The sequence below is a fragment of the Cupressus sempervirens genome, chromosome 8, assembly GCF_028749045.1.
Source record: "Cupressus sempervirens isolate cs-2001-9-10 chromosome 8, ASM2874904v1, whole genome shotgun sequence".
Taxonomy (NCBI): domain Eukaryota; kingdom Viridiplantae; phylum Streptophyta; class Pinopsida; order Cupressales; family Cupressaceae; genus Cupressus; species Cupressus sempervirens.
In genome coordinates this window covers 691,494,289-691,509,652 of record NC_143125.1, presented here as the reverse complement: position 1 = coordinate 691,509,652, position 15,364 = coordinate 691,494,289, and the positions used below count along the sequence as shown (strand labels likewise).

Sequence of the window (15,364 nt, the reverse complement as noted above, 5' to 3'; positions counted from 1 at the left end):
ATATTATGCATGCCTTGGTAAAACCATTGATCAATACATTGTATGCACCAATAATAGGAACAAGGCCTTTTCTAACCATCTCACAATGCAACTTGAGACCCTTCTTTACATTGCCTTTCTTGCAATGCCCAACAATAATCATGTTGTAGGTAATGCAATTTAGAACAAGCTATCTTTTAACTATTTCCATAGATAGACCATGTAATCTGCAAAAAGCTCTCTTTTAAGTATTTCCTTAAATAGACCATATTCTTTATGCATCATTCCCATTCCACAAAGGTCATTGATTAGTATATTGTAATTTTCAATAGTTGGTTGTTAACCTCTTCTTATTAGTTCGCAATACAACTAGAATGATGCCTCTATATTTATATTATTATAGTTTCTATTTATAAGTGCATTGTAAGTGGATATTTCTAGTACTATTTATTTTTTGAACATCCCATTCCAAAGTTCCTAAATCCTTTGTGTTTTGTTCTTTTAGAGAAAAATATTGCAGACAATATGTTCTAGGTCATAATATTGGGTAAAGGCCTTTCTCTAAGAATTGTTTGTGCATTTGGAAAATTTCTTTGGGTTTGTATTTCTTGATACAAGAAGAAACCATAAGTCTATGAGTGATCTAATTTCGATACAAGCCCCCAAGAAAATCATCTCAACTCAAAAAATTATGCACAAGAACACAAAAGCAAAGAAAAAGTAAAGTAAAAATAAAACAAAAAACACATAAAAGAAACATTTTTCACAATATTCTGACATCATAATGAGTAATGTGACATGCATTCAATTTAAAGCACTACAAAATATCAACATTTAATCTTATTACACAATCTTGTACCTAGAAATAAATACATTTCACTTTAGATTGGACAATAATAAACAATGTCATTTCAAAAAAGTATACTTGCAAAATTTCATTCTGATGATGACAAAAAATGCACTATATTAAATTATTGCTTATTAATTTAGCATGTATACAAAACTTAAACATTTATAATTAAAAAGCATAAAAACCCACAAATATTAGCCCCTAAAAATTACACTAATTTGAGATTCACAAATGTTATTTATGATTCACAAATTCACTAAACAAACTCATTGCAAAAAAGTAAAATTGAATGCTTATTATATAATTACAATTCCTTCTAAGTTGTGCAACATAAAACTACAACATCAAGTCAAATCAATGATAATGAATACTCCTACACATACTTCGAACCATAATTTACAAACTAAAATATTAATATACCAACTTGCACAATATCTACATTTGGACCACCCTTGGCAAATATTTCATATATATAAATTAATATTAACTATTATTCTTATTTAAAGACTTCTAGATGGATTGAATTTTATTTTAAAAAATTTAAAAAATACACCTAATCCCAAATTGCCTATTGATTATACCCTTACACCTCGTATTAGTTTATGTAGATCCTAATCATTTTCTAAAATGAGATAAGTCATTTAAAATTAATTTATCTATATAGATGATACCAATATATATTTTGTGCATGTTCTAGTTATAGATATTCAAGAATGTAATAATAAAACAATAAACTATAACAATTTTTTTTTTCAATCAAGTCGATAGGATTTTCACTGTCAAGAAGAAATTCCCAACTAAGAGCCTTCTCCTCCAAAGCTTTCACCTTCCCAAGTTTCTCCTTCTTGAGCTTGATTAGAAATGCTCATATGCCTTTCTTAAATAGGCACTTACCACCCAATGCATGGCTTATCTACAACCTTCTAGAATTCCACCTACACAATATCCACAACCTTCTAGAATTACAAATAAGCACCACCATGCAGCCCAATTAGAAAATTACATTTCCTTTATGGATGACAACAAATATTAAATGCATGATTTAAGGAACTTTCCTTAAACTTCTAAGATTCACCTACACACCTCGATTAATGGAATGACAACTAATTTTCTCATTTTTCTATTCATGCCACCTTTGCACCTTGAAGATGGAAATTCCTCTTTTCTCCTTTTTTTCCATTTTTTTTAAAAAAAAATTATTTTTCTTTCTATTTTCGTCACTTTCTCTCTCCTCCACAATTTTTATTTATTTATTTATTTTTTTAATAATAAATTTTACATTCAACATGCCTCCCCTTTAAGATGCTCCTGCATCAGACTCCCTAGGTCCGAAAAGATGCTCTAATAACTTGAAGAACATCTTTCAGGATTCAGCACATAAATCCCAAACTGGTTCTTCACATATATGTCCTCCAAATCTTCAACTTGCACACTCTTTTCCTTGTTTTTCTTCTTCTCCTTTAAATCCACTGTAGGTGTTCCATAGGTCTGCTGCCCATGTTGATTTCCAATCTTCTCAAAATTTGCCAACTCAACTTGACGACCAATACTTAGGTTTCTCCTACCGAGTGCTTCATTCTACAAAGGAATCAAGGAAAACTTCCTACCACCTTTCTCAATGGTAAACACATTCCTAACACAATCATCCATAGCCCTACAATCATACTGCCAAGGTCTACCAAGTAAAACATGACAACTGTTCATATCCACAAAATCAGACAATACTTGATCCTTATACTGCCCAATCTGGGAATCAACAAGGCATTGCTCCCTCACTTCCAAAGCATGCTCACCTTGCAACCAGCCAATCCTATAAGGACAAGGATGTCTCAATCTCTTCAAACCAAGTTTTTCAACCATCTCCTCAGCCACAAGGTTATTAGTACTACCACCATCTATAATCACCTTGAAAATTTTCCCACTAGACTTACAACAAATATTGAACAAACTAGTCCTCTAACAAGAATCCAATGTCTTCTTACCCATTCGTACTCGCTGAGCCAACAAACTTTCTCCTTCCTTAGGCTGACTTTCCTAGACTTCAACCTCAATCAAAATAGTAGCTATCCTAGTAATAGAACATTCAAAAGATCTATGCCCTTCCTGACCACACTTGAAACAATTACCTTTGAATACACCTCCACCTATCCTTCTTCTTTGTTCAATAGGTTTTGTTTCACCTTCTGCTTTTGGTTTAGCTTGTACCGAACTATCTTGCTTCTCCTTCCCTCGAGAACTACCTTGATTCTTCCTCTTTAGCTTCTCCTCTTCTCTCAAAGCATACTGATAAGCATCCTCAACTAAGGAAATATTCAGCATACCAACCTCATCCTGAATATTGAATCTCAAACCAATAATGTACTGTGCTACCTTCTCCTTTGACAATTCTCTATACCCAGACCAAATAGTCAACTTGTAGAACTCCTCAGTGTAATCCTTCATAGTCATATCCTTTTGTTTCAGATTTTGCAACCTCTTAAACAATTCAAGTTCATAATCAGTAGGAATGAACTTAGTCTTCAACTTAGTCACCATCAATTTTCATCTAGTGATCTTTATTTCACCTTCTTCTTCTCTATCTCTTTACAGTTCCTTCCACCAAAGACCAGCATGTCCCTTCAACTTAGTTTATGCCAACCTTACTCACAGTGGATCTTCCATACCCTGAAGCTCAAAGTAGTCCTCTAATTCACCAATCCAGTCAATTGGGTCTTTAGGATTCAAAGTATCTAAAAAATTAGAAACCTCCATCTTATGCTTGAACTTCAACTAAGATCCAAGTCAAGAAAACTGACTAGCCCTAATTCCATTAGGTCTCTCCTCACGATCACTTCTATCCTCATTGGCTGCTTCAAAGTCTTCAAAAAATTTATCATAACTACCTTCAGTACCCACATGCCTAGGTACACCACCCAAAGCACTTACAATTTCAGCAATCATGCCACTCTTCATCAATGCAATCTTTGATTTGAGCTTTGCTCTTATTTTCTCTAAAATCCTTTCTTCCATAGCTTCACTAAGGTCATCATTTTCCTTAGGGTCCAATCTTCTTGGAGGCATCTTCCAAAATTTTTAGCAAACCCTAAGCAAAAAATCCAGCAAACTAAAAGATTAATCAGCTACAAGATCAACCTTCTGTGCAAATCCTGGTGTAAACTGCCTCACATTCGGCGATCTATCCACACACTCAGGTACTCTAGCTTTGATACCACTTGATGAAAGGGCACACCACCCTTACCGACTCATAACCAAGAGTGCAACAATATGGAGACAAAGAGAGACAAAATGCTTCCCAAATAATTTTATTATACTTAAAAATCCTTACAACATCCACAAGATGATATAATAGATATGACTTCTTCAAAAAAAAGTTTACAAATTCTTCAACATAAGAGAGATCCCAAATAAGAGTCTTCACACCAAGAGCTTCACCAAGAAGAACTTCCCAACTAAGAGCCTTCTCCTCCAAAGCTTCCACCCAAGAACTTCTACTTGACCTTCCAAAGCTTTCACCTTCCCAAGCTTCTCCTTCTCGAGGTTGATTAGAAATGCTCATATGCCTTGCTTAAATAGCCACTTACCACCCAATGCATGACTTATCCACAACCTTCTACAATATCCACAACCTTCTAGAATTACAACTAAGCACCACCATGTGGCCCAATTAGAAAATTACATTTCCTTTATGGATCACAACAAATATTAAATGCATGATTTAAGGAACTTTCCTCAAACTTCTAAGATTCACCTACACACCTCGATTAATGGAATGACAACTAATTTTCTCATTTTTTTTTAATTTATGCCACCTTTGCACCTTGAAAATAGAAATTCCTCTTTTCTCCCTTTTTTTTTCCATTTTCTATTTTTTTAAAAATTATTTTTCTTTCTATTTTTCGTCACTTTCTCTCTCCTCAATTTTTATTTTTTTAATTTTTAAAATTTTTTAAATAATAAATTTTACATTCAACATGCCTCCTCTTTAAGATGCTCCTACATCACAAAGGTAAGGTTTGCTATTATGCACAAAGAGCACGGCTCTAATTTAACGGTTCCTATTTTATCATTAGTTTTATTAGATTGTTAGATCAACATGATCATGGAAATGAGAAGCGAAGTCAATGGTCTCCCAAGAGCCATAAATTTTAGAAACAAGGGACATTTTATTTAAAAAGGATCACAAGGAATTTTTGATGAGGTCAAACATAGTCTAATGCATGTTCAAATTACAACACCAGCATTAAAATCAAATAATTAAAAAAAAAAAAAATCATAACCAATTTATATTAGGTTAACATTAGTAAACAATTTATATTAGGTTAATCTTTGTAAATTAATGATCAATGTTTTTATAAATAATATATGTTAAATAATATTTTCATTATGTTAATGAATTATTAAATCATAATATTTTAATAATTATTTAGAACATTATACCTCTAGACAATTAGAGATCATAGCTCCAATAGATAGAAATCTCATTTGCATTAATTGGTACGAGAAATTGAAACATTTGATTCATCAATTTATTTGTTTGTGTATCTAAATTGGCATTCATTAATTTACTTATATTGGTTTATTTTGTTTTTTCTTAAATAAGTTACTATGGTTTAGATGTTATGTACAAAATGACATTTTTATAAAAAAATTGGGTTTACTCTAAGAACAAAATGAAAGAAAAACCATTTTTATAGCTGAATAGACCACCCATTTGACATTTATTGGTTAATCCATTGGGCACAAGCAACCCAAGCTTAATTCTTAAATATTTGATCTATACAAATCAACATATAAGGCATGAAGTAGGATATTTGAAGCATAAATGGAGAGATTTTGTTGCTTAAAATATATATGCAAAATTTGGAATCAATGACAATACTCTATTAACTATTTAGCAATATTATGATATTGCTATCAAGATTTAACTATGTAGTTTTTGAGTCAAACTCATTGTGCTGCACCACTATGAGCATCATCTAGATCCAATGAGTGCTAAGTGTTCCAATGGATTCATGTGTGAATCACTACACATGATATCTGGGTCAATGAATTTGACTCAAAAACTACACAGTTAAACCTTGATAGCAATATCATAATTTGACTTTCTGTGGAAAATATCTCCTACTTACCTATTTAACAATATGTCAAGGAATATTAATAAAAATAAGTACATTATTAACCAATTGATAAAATATTAACAAAGAAATAGTTAGTCTATAGAATAATTAAACTATTAATATGTCAAGTGAAATGCATACTAAAAAGCCTCAAGGGAATGCTGTGACGACCAATACCCTTAGTAGATTAAAAACATTTAAATTATGTTGATTATTTATATTAACATTTTTTTTATCTATATAATAAAATATGGTTCAATCGACACATCACAATAAATTAAATATTAGTAATGTCTTATATTTCATTAGCTAAAATATTAGATCCTAAGAATTTGTGTTTTGTTAGCTTTTTTATCAATAATTAGATTGTAGATTTTGATTTAATAGATTTAGTTTTTCAATTAAATTTTATATGACCTTAATAATTATAGTTGAAACCATGGTGTTTTAAATTTAACTATTGTTGTTTGATGGATTCATAAAAGTTGGGACTTATGAGTTTATGCAACTTCCATGGTGACTCAAACTAACATCGTCTGCACCATTTGGAAGGCCAAGTATCCCAAATCTACAATTTGGATAGCACAGAAACACCCACACTCCATGTCTCATATCATGATGGAAACCATTACAATAGTTTACAAGAGCTAATAAAATTCACTATAGATGAAAAATGGTGCAAAGAATTGACAAAAGTTGCGCAAAAGAAAAATTATTGAAAAGACAAGATACACCTTGACAAAGAAAATTTTAATAGGGTATATTACATGGGTAGCAAGGAAGCCAAAATAACAAGGATTTAAAATTTTTCTTTTCAATGTTTTACTATGTACATAAACTATTATGAGCAAACTTTTGTCTCAACACTATAATGACATCATTTCATATATATGAAATTATTGGTGTAACCCTTGCACCCTTAAAAGGTGCAAGTGCTAGTTAATATGTCTTTCCACATACATTGGCTAGAATAGTCATACCCTAGTATTGTAGACTATAACATTGATCAATACAATAAATTAACAACTGGCGAAACCCTTGAACCCCCTAGATACAAGGACTAGTTTATATCATTTTATGAGTGAAAAACATAAATACATTATAATTGACTATTCAACATTTCGCTCAAAATCTAATGCACAAATCTATAGTTGTGTCCTATACTTTATATATTTATATAATTTTATGATTGACAAACATAAATACATTATAATTGACCATTCAACATTTTTCTGAAAATCTAATGCACAAATCTATAGTCATGTCCTATACCACTAAGGATACTGGCTAAATAACCAATTAATGTGTATCCCCTTGGTAAGAGTTTTTGGGTAAGGTTTTTCGTTTAGTTTGCTCTTTAGACGTTGCTGACAATTCAATAATATAATAACAAGAGTTCCTGATGGAGCTAGAGTCCCTGCCTAAGTGAAGGTAGATTTGTAATATTAGTCTTGCCAGAAAATTTAATTGTTATCATGTTTACTCATGGAATGTAATGTTACATAGCCTTTATGAACACTGATATATTATGTTATCTAATGTTGTGGAATCATTTCTACAAAGTAGAATTATAAATGTATGATTGATTAACTTATTTCTGTTGGGCGTTGGAATGTCAAGTTGATTAACTATATCAAAATTCTAATTTAATCTAGTGCAATCTATAATATCACATACTAATTACAAAGGCATTCAATTAATACTATAAATTTATTTCTATAATTACTTAATAATATTTTATCAATGAGAGATGGGTTCATGTGAACCACTTGTCATAAAATATGAGTCAAAAGAGTTTGACTTTAAAACTATAGAATTGAATCATTGCAATGTCAATATATTAAAAATATAGTTTAAATAATATCTATTATTTATTAATAATTTAAATGTAATCTAAGAATATGAAATTATTTTTTATAATCTAAAATAAAATACAATTTTTATAATTTTTATATCAAATGATTTATAACTCTAGTTAATAACTTAAATGAATATTATATCTTTAGTACTAAATAATATTTAATTGATAAATAAATAATTGAAGAGTATATTAAGTTCATGTATCAAGTATTGTACATATTAAGAAAATTTAAATCATATTCATTATTGATTAATAATTCAAATATAATATAATTATATTTAATATTAGAATAGTCAAATAAAATTGGGAGTAATTATTAATAGATCTATTTATAACATAGATATATTTGAAAAAATATATTTGTACAATATAATAAATATAACTTATTATGACTTATTACATATTAAATTGGGTAGAATGTAAGTAATATTTATTATTGATTTAGGTATATATAATATGATATTTAATATTATAAACTCGAAATTGACTTCCACATATTTCTAACATTTTTTTATGAGCTAACAAATATTCAATTCATTCTTAAAAATATAAAATTCAATGGGCACAATTTTTTTTTATTACTTATTACTTGTTACTTTAAAATATTGAAATATCGTCAGTAATATTCTTGTACTACTATTATTATTGTTTAATTTTGTTAAAAATCCAGAACAATAATTTTGTGATCTTTACCACTCGCAGTGACCTAAAATCTGATGCAAAAACCCTAGCACAAATTCTGATCCTGCACTCAGCATCCCCAATTTAATTTGAAGCAGATCCTTCAAACATTTTAGTTTCTTTAGCTAAACTCCAGATGGCCGCGACACAAGCGAAATTTTTCCTATTCGCTTGTTCCGCTGGATAAATCCTTCAGAATCAATGAACGTAACTTTTCTTTCGGAGGCTTTTAACCGCTGGTCTATAGTGCAATTCACTGCAACCCGCGAGGGAATTAAATTGAATTGAAAATTACCCCTGCCAAAAATCTAATGGACCAATAGAAAGTTAGAAGTAAGGTCACAAAATTAAATTTTTAAATATTTTGTATCTAAACCTTAGCAACAGCAACTTGTCTTAAATTAACTATAGACCACCACCAAAAACATTAGTTCCCTGCCCTCTGCAAGGGGGACTAACAAGACAAATTATTACGGGGAGGATCGATCAATGAATAGATCAAGTAGTACCGAAAACTGCCTCATCAATGAATAAATCGTTGTGACAATCAGTATACTGTGACTGCAGAAGTTAATAACAGCACACTGCCACTTCACATCACCGAGTGATGTTTCTCTATAGGTTTGCTTTGCGCACTGTGCGATATACATCGTCTTGCCACGCTAATGATCTTATCTTGATTATTGGTCTCTTGGATTTAATATTTAATGTTGTCATTGTTTTGTTCTATGGGCTGGGCTTTAGGTTTTAGGCATGGTTTTAGGGTCTTGAATTTTAGTCAGCTCTTTCATTTTTAGAATTGATTTAAGAGTTTTTGGATTTAGATTTAAGTTTCATTTTCTTGAATCAGGCAATAATTAGAATTTTTCTTCACTAGTTTTTTTTAAGTCTATCTGAACCAATTTTTATTATTAATATATATAAAGTTTAATAAAAATATATTAGTATTAATATATATAAAGTTTACTAAAAATATATTAGTATTAATATATATAAAGTTTAGCCAAAAAAATTTTATAGAGTATAATTAAATTATTGAATATAATTAAGACATTATAAAATGGGACAGGCTAATCTCCAACAAAAAAGTACCATACACAAAACAAAGTCTTTTTTTAAAGATTAACTAAAACGCAGTGTTTCTTTTCCAAATTTTTTGTTGCTTTCGACTACAAACTATGCAGATCAGATGCTGAAATTTTGAAAAAAATCGATGTTGTTTTCGATCTTTTAAAAATTGATCAACTGTATACTTTTGATGGAGGATAGCTGAATCCTTATAAAATAAATTCCTATACGAACAACTTGTACTGATAATTAATGACTCACCTTACAGCAGCTGCTTTTTACAGATTATGAATAAGATTCAATGTAATCACATCATGAATTAAATCCAATGTGCGTGGACCTTTCACTGGACTCTCTTTTGCTATTTATAAGTTCATCTGCATGAGTGCATGCTAGTGACTCAAGATCTCAGACAATGGAGTCCATAAAATGGATTCTGTTTATCATGGTCTGTGCAGCGGTTGCAGTACAAGCCAGGGCATGGTTTGCCATCTGTCTAAATGCTAAACACACAAGTTGCTATAGACGGTCTAAAATTTGTCCCTCACGCTGTTCCAAGAGATGCTACATCGATTGCAGGTGCTGCAGGGTGAGATGCCACAAGCCCAACTCTGGTAAGCCACAGTATCGATAGTACTAATGCTTACAGCAAGATGGCAATGGCTATCCAGGCAGTTATTTAATAAATCTTATCTAAGAAATACTTAGTTTTTTAAATGAAAAGTTGTCTATTTTTTATGTTATTGTTTACTAAATAACTAAGTGCATAGCCGCTACCCAACAAGATTAGACAGATAGTTTTCTTGAAAACCTTAATTATCTACTTTATCTATCTATCTATCTATCTCTGTCTGCAGCATCTAATTTGTCCATGGCATGTGACAAGCCTGGTGCAGTGTGCCCCGACCTGTGGATTGTAGGTGGGGATGGGAGTGTCTTCTATTTCCATGGCAAAATAGACCATGACTATTGCCTTGTCTCTGACCCTGATCTGCACATCAATGCAAGCCCAACCCAGGACCAGAAGCAAGAACTTGGTGGGATATTTAGTAATTTTTCAGTTTGTCTATTTTTTTTTTTGAGTTATATGTTTTATATTTCAAAATCTGATTTCTAAATTAATCTTGAAAGAAACTCTATAATTAAATAGGTTTAACATGTCAGAGTAGTATTTTAATATTTCACATTTATAAACAGGAAATTCCTAAACATCACATAGTAAGGAAGAAATTAAGCTTAGAAAATTAAGTTCTACTTAATTCTTTTAGTGTGTCATGTTTGAGCCATTCCTCTAAAACATCATCCATAATTACAATGAGTATTCATAAACATCTAGTTTTAGAAAACTAGTAGATATAGATCAATGAATTTAACTAAAAACTCTGATGATAATATTCTCTAGAAGAAGACAGTCCTAATTTGTTGAATCAATACAACAATTTTATACTTGTTTTAGAGGTGAGGCGGGACTTGACATGGGTGAAATTAATCGGCTTGTGGTTGGGATCCCATGAGATATTCGTGGGGGCCAAAAGAGTTGGTCAGTGGGAAAGCGGCGTGGAGCAGCTCACTCTCGTTGTGGACGGACGAAGCGTGGTCCTCCCGCCCGGTAAAGGCGTCCACTGGCAGGATCAGCTCAGCTCGGTTAAGATAACACGTGTCCTCAATGTTAATGCTGTAAAATTGCGAGTGTCTGACATGCTGAGTCTAACAGCCTGAGTTTTAACTTGTTGAAGCTCAGCCCTCATGTGACCGGCGTTCTGGGACAGACGTACTCAGCTGGGTTTAAGAGCCCCCTAGAGGTGGGCGCTGTTTTGGGGCAATGTATGCAGGCAGTAGGATCAACTGCGTGGGTATGCCCCATCCTCATACCCTCCAATGCATGGCATCCTGGCTCCTACGGGCATCTTTCCGCCATACTCTGATGGAGCGTGACAGAGGGAAGTGCGTGGAATGCTAACTAATGTATGGGATAGTGTATCTATACTCCGAGTTGGCAGAAATTATTGTTTAACATAAATTTGTAACACAAATATATAATATTTACTATAGTTTAATTAGCTGTTTTTGGTTTTATTTGATATGTTTTTACTATGTATAAACTGGGCAAAATTTAAAATACAATTTTTATAGATTTTATATCTTGTCCATTTATTTATTGTACTTATTTAATATTAAGATTTCCTTATCTTTTATATTTATTTTTCTTTTTGTTAGATGTCTAATAACTCATTTACTAATTTTTTTGGGTCGATTTGAAAAGATAAAATAGATTATTAATCTATTTTTTAGCTACATTATAGTCAACTAAAAGATAAAGTTGGACATGTTCCTTTTAGTCTTTGACCCTAACAGATAAGAGATTGATTTAATCCTAAGTTGATAGTTAAGAGTTGTTTCTAGAGAAGAGACATGGAAAAATTTTGGTTCATCACTCAAATTTTCTCACTACTGCTAAAGGAAAATGATGGGTTATTTGATGAGTACATATAATTATTCTTGCTAACTTATTTTGGATAAAAGATTCACTTCTACTACAATTCATTTGGAAGGCGAAACAATTTTGTAGTAAAATTTGAAGCTAGAAAGATGCTTCATTGCAACAAGCATTTAGTTTTAGAAGTTCTTCTATTTGGTCCAATAGATTGGACAACTTCAACATTACACACTAAGGCTTTATTTTTACACTTAAAGTGTAAAATATTATAAGTTAACTTTTCCCAAGCTTAATTTTTTGCTTAGTGTATGATTGTTAAGAATGGTTGGGATCGATTGCCTAGGCAATAGGATCAACTGCTATGATGCCTCCCTCCCCATCATACCATCAGCTGTCCATACCATCAACCTGTCAACGCCTTTCTATCTGACAATGATGTGAAGGGCAATTGACTTCAAACTACTACAACTACAAAGCGAGGGCCACCATACAGCTCATTGATAAAATGGTTGACCTGATGTTGTTTTTCCTTGTAAAAAGGGAAAAGCATAAATGGTGGATTTTAATATTGTCCGTGAGATCAAACAATTTCTTGGAAATTTGGTAATTGATTGTCTAGAAGCATAAAAGTCTACAAGAAGCAAACCTTCAATATATTAGTGCATACCTATCTTCAAATAAATTATTGAAAGATTTAACACATCAAAGATCTTAATATTATGTTCAAATATAAGCTCATACTTTATAATGAAGTGTTATTTTTTCTCCATTAGTTTTAGTATATATAAATAACATACATTATCTATATATTCTTTTGAAAATTTTATATTCATTTTTGTTTCACATCTAAATTGATGTTTAACATTTTTTCTTTTTGATAAGTAAGAATTTTATAGTATTATTATTAAAATTTAATTGTGTTGACCATTTTATTGGTGAGCTGTATGGCAGCCCTCACTTCGCGGTTGTAATAGTTTGAAGTCAATTGCCCTTCACATCATTGTCAAACGGAAAGGCACTAGCAGGTTGATGGTATGGACAACTGATGGTATGATGGGGGGCATGCCAATGATGGGGAGGGAGGCATCCGGGCATTCGATCCCAGCCATTCTTAACAATCATACACTAAGCAAAAAATTAAGCTTGGGAAAAGTTAACTTATAATATTTAACACTTTAAGTGTAAAAATCAAGCCTTAGTGTGTAATGTTTAAGTTGTCCAATCTATTTGACCAAATAAAAGAACTTCTAAAACTAAGTGCATGTTGTAATGAAAAATCTTTCTAGCTTCAAAATTTACTGCAAAATTGTTTGGCCTTCCAAATGAATTGTAGTAGAAGTGAATCTTTTATCCAAAATAAGTTAGCAAGAATAATTATATGTACTCATCAAATAACCCGTCATTTTCTTTTAGTGATAGTGAGAAAATTTGAGTGATGAACCAAAATTTTTCCATGTCTCTTCTCTAGAAACAACTCTTAACTATCAACTTAGGATTAAATCAATCTCTTATCTATTAGGGTCCAAGACTAAAAGGAACATGTCCAACTTTACCTTTTGGTTGAATATAATGTAGCTAAAAAATAGATTAATAATCTATTTTATCTTTTCAAGTTGACCCAAAAAAATTAGTAAACGAGTTATTAGACATCCAACAAAAAGAAAAATAAACATGAAAGGTGAGGAAATCTTATTATTAAATAAGTACAATAAATAAATTGACAAGATATAAAATCTGTAAAAATTATCTTTTAAATTCTGCTAAGTTTATACATAGTAAAAACATATCAAATAAAACCAAAAACAATTAATTAAACCATAGTAAATATTATATATTTGTGTTACAACTTTATGTTAAACAATAATTTCTACCAACTTGAAAACATTAGTCATGCGTTCCATGCACTTCCCTCCATCACGCTTCGTTAGAGTATAGCTGTAGGACACTTGTAGGAGCCAGGATACCATGCATCGAAGGGCATGAGGATGGGGCATACCCAAGTAGTCGTTCTTATTGCCTGGGTAGCCGTTGCCGCAAGGAAGGGCCTTTTATAAGGAGGTCAACGATGACTATCACCTCTACCAGCTAGACTTTCAGGATTAGCTCATTTCTATAAATTGTTCTCGATTATAATTTCATGTTGGATCCATCATTCTAGAAATTACTATTTCGTTGACCCATATTTTCTGCCAATCTTTATGACCTATGATTTTTTACAGATTAAAGTCTTGCAGAATACTTGATGGCAATAGCTAAATTGTATACTAAAATTTAATGCACCCATATGTACATGCATGTATATCTCCAACATGTCATGCGGTTGTCGTATCACCCTCATTCTACATCATCTTGTCGCTACGATGGTCGTATCAGCCACCCATGGTTAGTTTCAGTTAGACAACTATCTTCTTTTTAAATTTATGGTCTCCCACCCAATACACCCACCCAAAATTGAAAATGGGGAGTGGGAAGAGGTTAAATTAGAATGGACTGTTAAAAATTAAAAAAAACTCAAGACTACGAGAATGAAGTTAGTAGGATAGAGAATCTTGGGAATTTCTAGCCTCGGAAATCTTGTTCATTTGTATAAATGCAGCCCAAAAATAAATGCAATACATTCAACTAGCTGCAATTTTTTTTTTTTTTGTTAAATTCCTTTGATTGTAAATCATTTTGGGGGGTTTTTTAAGATCATAGTTTTAAAAAATTATGTATGAATATGAATAGATGTCTATATTTTTGGTGAAGTTGATTGCTTTTTTTAATAGATTTTGTATATACACTATGCAGTCAAACCAACATGGATAAGTAGATTCTCTATAGATGATTTGTTTTAGAAATAATAGTCCTATTTGCAACAATTTTGCATTCTTAAGTGTCAAAACTCCTACTCTATTTGATAATGGCTAGTGCTAAAATTTGAATGGTTTGGAGGGCCTTTTCTATTGTGATCAAGAATCATTTAGTAATGGCTTAGCACTACTCAAGCTACTATCTATATAGTATCAATATAAATAATTTCAACTGTGCAATATCAAATTGGTCTACTGGGAAGAAGGGGAGATCAAAACAACTATAAACATATTAATTCATGTCAAAGGGGTGGCTTCCAACTTGTATTAAGAGACAAAATATTTGCACTTACAATACATTGATTAATGGAGTGAAATTCTAATGGTTTAGGACTTGCCCCAGCTATCTCTAAATTGGAGGACCTCTTTAAAATCAAAGATACTTTCATCTTTCATTATTTTTTCACCAAACTAATACATATATTAATTGTACTTGTCCTACATATTTATTAACAATTAAATATATTATAAAAAGTGATTTATTTCAATTATAATCGGTTCAATTTTGTGTGTGTATAG

The 15,364-nt window shown here is 31.4% G+C and overlaps 1 protein-coding gene across 1 annotated transcript; it reads left to right on the top strand.

The window, feature by feature from the left end:
* The first annotated feature begins 9,971 nt into the window (after nt 1-9,971).
* LOC149544337 (uncharacterized) lies at nt 9,972-11,481 on the top strand. The gene is made up of 4 exons (XM_089795955.1): nt 9,972-10,170; nt 10,414-10,616; nt 11,015-11,233; nt 11,293-11,481. Exons 1-4 carry the CDS (start codon nt 9,972-9,974, stop codon nt 11,479-11,481), a joined length of 810 nt encoding a protein of 269 aa, XP_089652081.1.
* Nucleotides 11,482-15,364: the final 3,883 nt, after the last annotated feature.

Bases quoted from the DNA above. Each gene is read 5' to 3' on its own strand.
- LOC149544337 (XM_089795955.1), top strand. From the start codon at position 9,972: ATGGAGTCCATAAAATGGATTCTGTTTATCATGGTCTGTGCAGCGGTT. The intron at 10,171-10,413 runs GTAAGCCACAGT...CTCTGTCTGCAG, and splicing joins ATGCCACAAGCCCAACTCTG to CATCTAATTTGTCCATGGCA. The intron at 10,617-11,014 runs GTTTGTCTATTT...CTTGTTTTAGAG, and splicing joins GGATATTTAGTAATTTTTCA to GTGAGGCGGGACTTGACATG.